Source organism: Mandrillus leucophaeus, unplaced genomic scaffold, assembly GCF_000951045.1.
Source record: "Mandrillus leucophaeus isolate KB7577 unplaced genomic scaffold, Mleu.le_1.0 Scaffold956, whole genome shotgun sequence".
NCBI classification, from domain to species: domain Eukaryota; kingdom Metazoa; phylum Chordata; class Mammalia; order Primates; family Cercopithecidae; genus Mandrillus; species Mandrillus leucophaeus.
In genome coordinates, this window is record NW_012110430.1 from 65,678 (window position 1) to 76,802 (window position 11,125).

At 36.6% G+C, this 11,125-nt stretch overlaps 1 protein-coding gene across 2 annotated transcripts in view; it reads right to left on the reverse strand.

The window, feature by feature from the left end:
- Positions 1-576: 576 nt before the first annotated feature.
- The window catches only part of PLA2G12A (phospholipase A2, group XIIA), a 19,937-nt gene continuing 9,388 nt past the window's right edge, over positions 577-11,125 (reverse strand). The window contains exons 2-4 of one of the 2 annotated variants that reach the window (XM_011970561.1): positions 9,231-9,307; positions 8,088-8,253; positions 577-5,088 (exon numbers count right to left, since the gene is read on the reverse strand). In XM_011970561.1, the coding sequence (XP_011825951.1) occupies positions 4,970-5,088; positions 8,088-8,253; positions 9,231-9,307 (362 nt within the window). In that variant the 3' untranslated portion in view covers positions 577-4,969. The remainder of the gene's footprint in view (positions 5,089-8,087; positions 8,254-9,230; positions 9,308-11,125) is intronic. The other variant, XM_011970563.1, reaches the window with a different exon arrangement.

Consider the following 11,125-nt stretch of genomic DNA (forward strand, 5'->3'; position numbering starts at 1 on the left):
TCCATTAAAATTCAGATACACTAAGTTAACTGATAAGATGACTGGATTCTTCCTATATCTGAATAGTTTCCCATAAAAATGACTTATTGAAACTGGTTTGCCCTCCTATCTCAATCGTGTCTTCATTACAGCTTCTCTGCGCTCAGTGTCTCCTTTATGAAATAAACAGCCATCTCTGTCCCTGGAAGAAGTGTGTCAAAAGATTTTAAAGAGATAGGCATTATTTCAAGGCAATATATTATTTTAAAATATAAATAAAAGTGGAACTTATTGAAACTGAAGGTCTTGGCTTGTCACCTATCATAGGAATGAAATATAGTTAAGTTCAGAGATAATTCTACAACTTAAAAATTTTGGTCACTAATTTTGGTGTTTACCTGTTTTCTCACAGAATTCACAGAAATATTAAATTTCTGTGATTCTGATTGCTATACTTAAAACTTGAAAGCCAACAAAGAAATGTTTGTCAAGTTGTCAACAAGGAGATTTTTGAAGGATGTAATGGAAACTGAATAAGGAAGTCTGAGGCAAAAAGTCTAACATCATTGTGACATATATAAAAGATGACACTACTGATCCCCTTATAGTTTTATTAATAACTATTATTTTTCATATACTGGTTGCACTGACTCATTTTTGCTCTTTTATTTTTTAGGCAGATGGTTGGTTTTTGTAGGATTAAGCAGTGAGGAAAAACAGCAAACTAAAAATGCTACTTCAAATATAGCACCAGTCACCACATAAGGCTTAAATCAATATATTGCAAGTAATTTCTATGAATGTTGAACAATGCAACATAGTGTATGTGAAAAGATCTTGCCTAATAAGTTTCATTCTACTCCTCAAAGTTACTGAAGTCAGTCAACTATTAATAACAGAATTTTTATAGAAAGATTCCATCTTCTTTACTGTTAGATGTTATACCTGTCTTGTACTGTGATAAAATAATGAGCATTGTGCATCACACCTTCTGATAATCTCATACTTCTATAAATACTGAAAGAAATAATCACTCTTTTAAATTTAGAGAGAGTGGGTTTTAGGCTAACAATTTGTTTCTTCTTTCCAAGACAGAGTCTTGTTCTGACGCCCATGCTGGAGTGCAGCGGTGCAACCTCAGCTCACTGCAACCTCTGCTTCCCAGGTTCAACCAATTATTGTGCCTTCACTTCCTGAGTAGCTGGAATTACAGGTGTGTCCCACCATGCCCAGCTAATTTTTGTATTTTTAGTAGAGACAGGGTTTTGCCATGTTGGCCAGGCTAGTCTCGAACTTCTGACTTCGAGTGATCTGCCTGCCTTGGCCTCTCACAGTGCTAGGATTACAGGCCTGAGCCACCATGCCCAGCCTCTAACAACTAATTTTAATGAGTATTACTGGACTAGTCTACAGGTTCACTGAAAGAAAGGCTACCTGTGAAGATGTGTTTAATTAGCTTTTGCCCTCATATCTCAATTCTGTCTTCATTACAGCTCTGTGCTCAGTTTTTCCATTTATGAAATAAATACCGCCATATCTGTCCCTGGAAGAACTATGCCAAAAGATTTTAAAGAGACAGGCATCATTTGAAGGCAGTATTATTTTAAAGTATCAATATTACATTTCTTGCAAAGAGCTGCTGAAAGTTAGTTCTCGGTTTTTTGCGCTTTTAATGAGTTTATTCTGTCAATTGGGAAAATATCAACTTCAAAATCTAAATATATGCCATAAAATGTTGGGACAAATTTTGAGTTGAAGACAGCAGTACAAACTCACATTGAGCTGTGTACACACCTACAATAATAATTACAGATGTGTACATATGCATGGGTTAATATACCTACGTATTTCTCAATTCTGCTGCAAACAATGACATCCCAGTAGCAACAAGCACATCTAATGCCCAGTTCTTGGTTTCTAAGTATGATTCTCCAACAAAAGGAACCAGGGCTCTTTGGAGGAGGGGTTGATTCTAGGGATTCTAGCATTGGGGCAGGGAATATACAAGATGAACCTGGAGCATCTTGTAGTGCCAGAAAGCAAGGAAGTGCTCAAAAATCAAAAGGATGGGCACATCAAAGGGACATAGCAGCCAACCTGGCAGAACTCCTAATAGCCAAGCTGGACAATTTAAGCAACAAATAAATACTGTGTTACCCAAAATACAAAATATACATGAGTCCATACTGATATAAACAAATTAGAGTGGGAGAGAGAGACAAATTTCCCATATGCAAAAATTCCAAATACTACATATGGATAGTCCCACTTCCAGGAGGTTGAATGTAATCTTCCCCACCCACCACCTCCCATGACTGGACTTAGTGACTGTTTTCCAAAGAACAGAAGTATGGAAAGGGAAAATAAACAGTAATTTTCAGCAGCAAAAAGCAACACACACTACCTTAACCAAGTGTCCAAAGTTAATACACCATCAAGCTGATAGCATGTAACTCCTGACATGATGCAGTGAGAAGGACCTTCACCTCTGGTATTCTTCCAAAAAATCCATAACCCCACTCTAATCATGAAGAAAACATCAGACAAACTCAAATTGAGGCACATTCTACAAAACACCTGATCAGTACTCCTCAAAACTGTCAAGTTTATGAAAAAGAAAGACAGTGGAACTATCACAGACCAGAGACTAATTAGGCATGATGACTAATTCAGTGTGGTATCCTAGACTGGATCCTGGAAAAGAAAAATGACATTAATTAAAAAACTAGCACAATCTGAAAAATAAAGTCAAGTTCTGTTAATAGTAATTACCAATATTGGTTACTTAGCTTCTGACAAATTCTTCACGGTTAAATAAAAGGTTAACACTAGGGGAACTGGGTGAGTGGTCACAGAAGTGCTCCATGTATCTTTGCAACTTCTCTGTAAATCTAAAAGTATTCCAAGTTTTTTTAAAAATCTGAACATAAAAACTGTTTCTACTGATTTTTGTGTAATTTGTGATCATGAATTATATTTTATAAAGATATTCTGAGTTTGTCCTTTTGAGAAAGCCAATGCTGCTAACAAAATCCATGAATTCATTATAAGTGTAAAGTTATCTGGACAAATATTTCAATAATAAATATTGATAAACCATTAAGTTTTTTTTTGTTTTTTTTTAAGATAGAGTCTTGCTCTGTTGCCCAGGCTGGAGTGCAGTGGCACGATCTTGGCTCACTGCAACCTCCACCTCCTGGGTTCAAGTGATTCTCCTGCCTCAGTCTCCTGAGTAGCTAAGACTACAGGCATGCGCCACTACGCACGGCAAATTTTTCTATTTTTAGTAGAGATGGTGTTTCGCCGTGTTGGCCAGCTGGTCTCAAACTCCTGACCTCAAGTGATCCACCTGCCTCAGCCTTCCAAAGTGCTGGGATTACAGGCATGAACCACCATGCCTGGCCGATAAGCATTAATTATTAATAATGGCTTACAAAACTGTATCTTTTATAAAGGTTTGAAATAAAGAATCAATTGAGGATTCCAAACATTTAAGAGGAAGCCCAGTTTGCTCACTTAGCCACAAGGCATACATGCGCCTTGTCTCAGTGGAACAGCTGCCACCAATTCAAGTTGGAAGATACTAGGTTCCTGGCAATGACACATCTCCAAAGTTAGGAACATGGCCCTTTCTGCAGAACATATTTTTCCTTCTTCCCTGTTCTACCTGTAATGACTTACAAAGAACCGCCTCTCCCTATGCTGTCCTTCTCTGACTTTGAAAGTCATTTCATCTTAATAACTTTGGCCATGGGTTATACCCAAAGGATATATATGGCTTGAGGTCCTGGGCTACGGAAAGGTTAACAACCAGTAGTCAGAAAAGACCAGTCTAGGAACATAACTGAGCATTCCAAGAGATTGAAAAGTTTTCCACATTCATAGACATCTTCAGAAGCTGTTGAAATTTTCTGGGATTTGCTCTAAACATATGGTAATAATTTTCAATATAAATAGGAGATCTACAAGAGGCAGTTATTTATATCTTGCCTTTTCCATCCCTTTGGCTCTAGTTAAAGGGATGCTTTGATACTGAAAAGCAGTATCAAGCACAAATTTTAGTAAGACCACAGTTAGTAAAAGGTTATAGTCTTTAAAAAATCTATGACAAGAAACAAGTGCTGGGAAATAAATAACAAGGCATAACAGCAAATAGTGCCTTGATGTATTATGTTAAGTATCTTTTCATTTATCTCATTAAATCCATCTTTTCTCCAACTTAACAAAGGTTATAGCAAAAGATAACATTTGTCATGTGAGTAGCTCATAAAATAGGAGTGGCTATGCTTCTGAATCACATTCACATCACCTTCTAGGCATATTACATAATACTCAGCTATCCTGGATTTGCTCCCTACGAGGTTATCAGCTGATGGTTCCAATTTTACAACTGGAAAAATGGAAACCTTGTCCTTGTAAGTAGTCCTAATGGAAATGGGACTTACTCATATGCTCAACGGGCTACAGAGAAACAACATATTATGTTGTACTTTAATGACATATTATGTGTAATTAAAATAGAAAAAAAAAGTCCGTTCCTTCTAGGCATAAATGTGTATTTAAAATTTCATACTAAACAAATACTTGTAAGTAATAATTTCCCCATATTTCCAAATAAGATAATGTTGCATAGACCTTATGAATTTTATATTTGATCTTTTTGGTAAATACGGTTGTGAAAATTAAGTTTATATTCTTCTTTTCAAATATTCTCCGCTTAACAAGCACTTGTTTTTGATATTGGTCAAGACGTTTGGCATAATAAGTTAGGAAGCAATGCCGGAGAAGATACCTGAGAAGACAAGTGTGCCCTCCCCTATCTCCCTCACTTTTTTTTCTTTGAGGTTTTAACATCAAGATATAAATTATTGTAAGGTCTCAAAATAATCCTTTCACAAAAATAAGACAGTTTTATGTTGTAAAAACATTAATTATTTGTCAAAGGTGATGTTCTTCCATCTTCATCTGTCACCAGCTGTCAGCATCTCCTTTAAAGATCGGTTTTTTCTTCATAATGACACCTGCATGCAGCTCGTTGGCTGTCCAGATATGGTTTACAACCCAAATGTATAACACTGTCAAACAAGAGTTCCACTGTTGTTTCACATGCTGCAAAATAAGAAAATGGGATTACTGTTGGGCAACTGCATTGCTCTCTTTTCACCTATGTTACACATTATGGCACAGCAACAAGCATATCCCTCGTGAGCACTGAAATGTATTCTAGATGAAAGTCACCAAACTCTCACAAGCTGTAGCATATTTACATACACACATGTAGATATCTATAGACTTCCAGTTTTAGTCTCTTTATCATGCATCTTACTTTTTGTATGCATTCAACTGTTCAACCCAATTTTTTTTTTTTGAGACAGTCTCACTCTGACACCCAGACTGGAGTGTCATGGTGCAGTCATAGCTTACTGCAGTCTCCACATCCTGGGCTAAAGGGATCCTTCCACCTCAGCCTCCTGCGTAGCTGGCATTACCATGGCCAGCTAATTTTTAATTTAAATTTTTTAAATTTAATTTTTAATTTTAAACAGATACACAACACCACATCCAGCTAATTTTTTTTTTTTTTTTTTTTTTTTTTAAGGGGCGATGAGGTCTCACTATGTTGCCCAGACTGGTCTCAAGCAATCCTCCCAACTTGTCTTCCCAAAGTGCTGGGATTATAGGCGTGGGCCACCATGCTTGGCCCAATTGTTTAAACTAGACAAATAAGAGTCTTTTAAAATAGCACTGATTAATCAGTGTTAACTTTCTTTTTATTTGAAAAACATAATCACTAAGAGATGTCTGATAATACTCTTAAATTTGCATTTTAAGAAAAAATGTTTTAGGTGCGGAAGAAACAAAGTGTAAAAATTGAAACCTCAAAACATTTCATTATGGCCAATGGCTTCTGAGGACTGATCATACATCAGTTAAGAGGCTTAAAGTAAACGGAATCCAATCTCTTTGACCAATGTCCTAATTTGACTTGGGGATATGGGAGCATAGAAATCAAAAGTACTTTTCCCCAGTCAGGTTTGTTTATTTGTTTGTTTGTTTATTTATTTTGAGACAAGGTCTCACCTCACTCTGTTGCCCAGGCTGGAGTGCAGTGGCATAATCTTGGTTCACTGCAACCTCTGCCTCCTGGGTTAAAGTGATTCTTCCACCTCAGCCTCCTGAGTAACTGGGACTACAGGCACCTGGCTAATTTTTGTATTTTTTGTTAAAGGTGGGGTTTCACCATGTTGGCCAGGCTGCTCTCAAACTCCTGGGCTCAAGTGATCCACCAGCCAAGGCCTCCCATTACAAGCGTGAGTCACCGCACCCGGCCCAGTCAGGTTTTTAAATTTTTTTAAGACTGTGAAAAGGTGATTTATTTACTTTTCTTATTCTAAGAAACCTGAAACATCCAGGTGAGATTATCTTAACATGTTACACTAAAAGAGATATAGCACAGAGTGACTTTTAGTTATCCAAATACTTTTAGTTTCAAAATATTCATGTTAAGGAAGAAACTTGTCATTACAAAATCTTAACATTTTCAAAGTTCTCCAAAAGACGGTGCCATTAAGAAACAACCAACCACAGAAGTGGAGAGGCTATGACTATTAAATAGGAGGTCACAAGATTATTGGTTTCACATTCTTCTTAGATCAGAAAACAGGAAATAAATCCATCTATGCTTCAGGTTTACAGCTAGTTTACTTTAGCCAAAAGCTGCAAAGGGAGACAGAGGCTGTGAATTCAAGATTACCTGCAGCAGAGATTTCTTCCTTGACATGAATTATTAGGATATTAGAATCAGGGCTATAATATGAGACTATTTGGAGAATACTGTGTAATAGACAGAACACAGATTTTAAAGTCAGGCTAAATGCTCACTTGGGGCAAGTTACCGTTTTCTAAACCTTCGTTTCCTTCCTTGAAAAATGGGGATAACACCACCTACCTCTTTAGGTTTCTGTTGGCATCAAATGAAAACATGAATAAAATATCTAGCACAGTATCTTATGATAAGTGCTTAAAATGTTATTTTCCTTTCCTGCCTTGCCTCTTCTGATTTCAGTGTATGATATGTTCTTTGGCTTGACAGTAGAGAAATATTATAACTATTAGTATTTGAATGGTGATTTATTTGTATTTCCACAAATACTTCGTTTCATCCTTATGACAACTCTATGAGATGAGTATCATCATTCTCCTTTTAAAAATGACACCAAAGGACCCTTTCCCTTTGCTAGTTTGGTTTTGTATCTCTTCACCATAATACCTCATGGCAGTGAGTACAACTATATGCTGAGTCCCATGAGTCCTCCTAGTAAATCACTGAACCTGGGGGTCATCTGGGGACCTTCCCAACAGAAACAGGTAAAGACAAGTCTTCTAGAAATTCCTACTCCAAATCCAGTGTGCAATACTCTTAAATTCACTGATGGTATGGTCTGAATGTTTGTGTCTCTTCGGAGTTGATGTTGAAATCCTAACCTCCAAAGTGATGAAATCAGAAGGTGAGGCCTTTGGAGGTGTTTAAGTTCAAAAGGATGGTGAATGTGATTAGTGCTCTTATAAAAGAGGCCCCCGAGAGCTATCTAGTCCTCTCCACTAAGTGAAGACACAGTTAGAAGGCATCTGCTGCGAACTAGAAAATGAGTCCTCATCAGACACCAAATCTGCTAGTGCCTTGATCTTGGACTTCCCAGCCTCCAAAACTGTAGAAAATAACTTTCTGTTGTCTGTAAGCCACCCAGTCTATGGCAGCAGTCCAGACGGACTAAGACAACTGGAATCAGAGTTTCAAACATTAGCTACTTTAGGTTGTTACATGATGACTGGAGATATATTTTAGGGTACAAGGTAGATGAATTCTTCTCTCTCTTGGCCTTAGACACCCCTACTCTCCCAAGGTTTCCTAATGCTTTTTGCTTCTGTGACTATAAATCATTTTAGATTACAAAATCATCAGCTCCTCACCTCAGAAAATTGAAGTCTGTGTCACAATAGATAATATATGTGAAAGATTTCTATTGACAAACCCTATACTAAAACATAAAGCATTTGATAAAACTTTAAAAAGTACACTCATCCCCAAGCCACCAGAACATCCTTACCCTGAACATGCTGAGTGAGTCCTAGTGTTTTCTGTACATCTCGGCAGATCTTGGAGAGGCAATATTGGAATTCCTCATCACAGTCATTCTTGCTTTTGCCACAGGTCTCATAGCACCTGTCGTGTTGGTTGCAACACTTTGTCAGGGAAGGGATACCAATGTTAAGCTGCAAAAGGCATTTGGATGGATTACTGTCAATGAAATGCAAAACTCCTCTGCTGAAGTACCACATTCAAATAGATTAAATAGGCATAAATGATAATGACTGCTGTATAGATAGTTCCAAAATCCATTTCTGCTACAAATATTTTCCGTGTTATAAATCTCCCCATTACACTTACCCACACCCACCCATGTTACTCTCTCAGCCATGCCTCACTGCTTCCTATTCTGCACAGGTAACACTCACAGTTACCTGTCAGTAACAAAACTTCCATTTGTCCAAAACACAAAACATAAGTTTTAAAAAAAGAAAGATAAATCTAAGTCCATTAAAAATTCTCCAGGGGCTAAGCAAGTATGATTTTTGGATATTCAAAGTGTTTTGTGGCCTCTCCTTCCAAATAAAATTTACTTTATGTGAAATATCACAGAAAACTTTCCTACAACTCAAATTTTGTTGTTTTTTGATCTTTAAATATTTCTCCATTCCCCGAAGATACTATTACTCTGAATCTATAACTTCAATTATTTTAAATAACTTTATACACAAAATCCTTGTGTCTAGGAATCATTCTCATAAACATTTTTTTCCCCATAATACTTGGCTTAGATCCAGTCACTCCTACAACCACCACACAGCTATCCCACTTAGTCTTGTTTTAATGTAGAAAACATGATTTATCTATACTTTTTCCCTCTAAGTAGTATTACTTCTGTACTCCAAACTTTTCAACTATGTATGTGATAATATTAGGAAATATCACTTAAATAGTATGAACATCTATAAGATTCAAAAATAAAACAACTTTACTTCATTTACTTTGGTTAGGAGTTTTGCCAAAAAGAATCTAATAAACCTGATCACTCTTATACCCAGCTAAATTATTTGTGAATCTAAGAGCATGCTGATAGTCTTATATCACCAAAAGTATTCCATGATTTACTAGTTATAAAACTTATCAAATAAAAGACAATATTTACATGAACACCAAACAGTGGAGAGCCACATCCATTCGGTGGGGAGGGTTTATAACCATAACGTGGGAAAGGCTTAGATCCTATAAAATATAAATGGTATCATAATTAATTTTCAAATATGATAAAAATAAAATAAATACTCAAAAAGGTCAATATGCTACATTAGTCTTAGAAATATTTAATATTTACTTGAATGCTAACATAAGTGCATATGTCTTTATTCTGATGAGCATTAAGAACGCTAATTAGACTTTTTATTTCTCCTGTGGTGAGGAATATATACAAATGTACACATATACACATATACACATATATAGCAATTCATAAAATGTAATTATTTGTAAGCGTATGCCATACGAAACATACAAAAGCTTATCCTGGACTTCTGGAGATTTCAGAGGTCACTTCCCAGATAGGGTTCATATGTATGAAAGAGAAACCCAAGCTGTTTTCCTGTACATTCTAACACTGTTTTTTAGAGCTAAGATAGTATCTTCCCAATCTCCCACAAATGCTTCATTGCATACAAACCTCAATAACCATTAACTAACCAGTTTACTTGGGCAAAGCCTAAGGCTAAGGAAGACAAGGTCATCTGATGATCATTTAATAACCTTAGTACTACAAGACATTACAGGACCACACAATCTGCCTGCTGCCCTCCCACTCGGTCAACCATTCCACAGATATACTCCTTTGCCATCTAAGGAAAAAGTTAAGAGGCATACTTGGTGAACTACGGTACTCCAGAAGTACTGCAGTTCTAATGAAGTACTTCCAAAGAACAGAAGACTTGGAAGGCTAATGCTCCCCAGTAGCATCAAGTGTTCAGCAACAAGGAAAAAGATGACATTATCATAGCAATCTTAAACTTTGGAAGGTACTTTAGAAACATCTCACCTCATTTAATACAAGCTTACCTCAGAGATACTGCAGGTTCAGTCCCAGACCATCACAATAAAGCCAATATAACAATGAAGCGAGTCACACAAATTTCTTTGGTTTTCCAGTGCATATAAAAGTTTGGTTTACACTATGCTGTAGTCTATTAAGCGCTCAATAACACTGTCTAAAAAAACCAATGTACAGATCTTAATTTAAAAATAATTTATTGCTAAAAAATGCTGACACAGATACTAAGTGAGCACATGCTGAGGGAAATATGGTGCCAATAGACTTGCTCAATGCAGGGTCGCCGCTAACCTTCGATTTGTTAAAAAACAAACAAACCACAATTATTTGTGAAGTGCATTAAAGCAAAATACATTAAAATGAAGTATGCTTGTATAGAAATCACTTCAACCTACCAGTCACCTACTGTCTCTTTGAATGTTTCCCACAACCCTCCTACATCAAGAAATAACCTATTCTACTGTGAAATGACATCAATTGTTAAGACATTCTTCTGCCTTCTTGTAAGTTCTACCTGTAAACAATCCTCTGCCCGTTGGGGAAACAGAAAAATAAGCCAACTCCCTATTTTACACAATGATCCTTTCAAATATTTGGGGCTACAATTTATCTTGCCTTCTAAAATGAGATATTCCCAGGTATTTTACCCTAAGACATGGCAATTTCCAAATATGACCCCACAGTTGGATACATATGAGTGACACAAAGTATTCTACCAATTTTCGTTTAACATTTATTGGTAGGAGACTTAAATAAAGACAAGGTTACCCTCCAAAAGTAAATTGAGGGTAAAAAAGCAACTCTTTCAGTAATCAACCATCAAAATAAGTAACCCCTCAAGGTAATAATTGAAAAATGGTTTCAGCTGGGCTCATGCCTGTAATCCCAGCACTTTTGGAGGTTGAGGCAGTAAAACTGCCTGAGCCCAGGTTTTTGAGACCAGCCTGGGCAACATGAGACCCTGTCTCTATTTAAAAAAAAAAAAA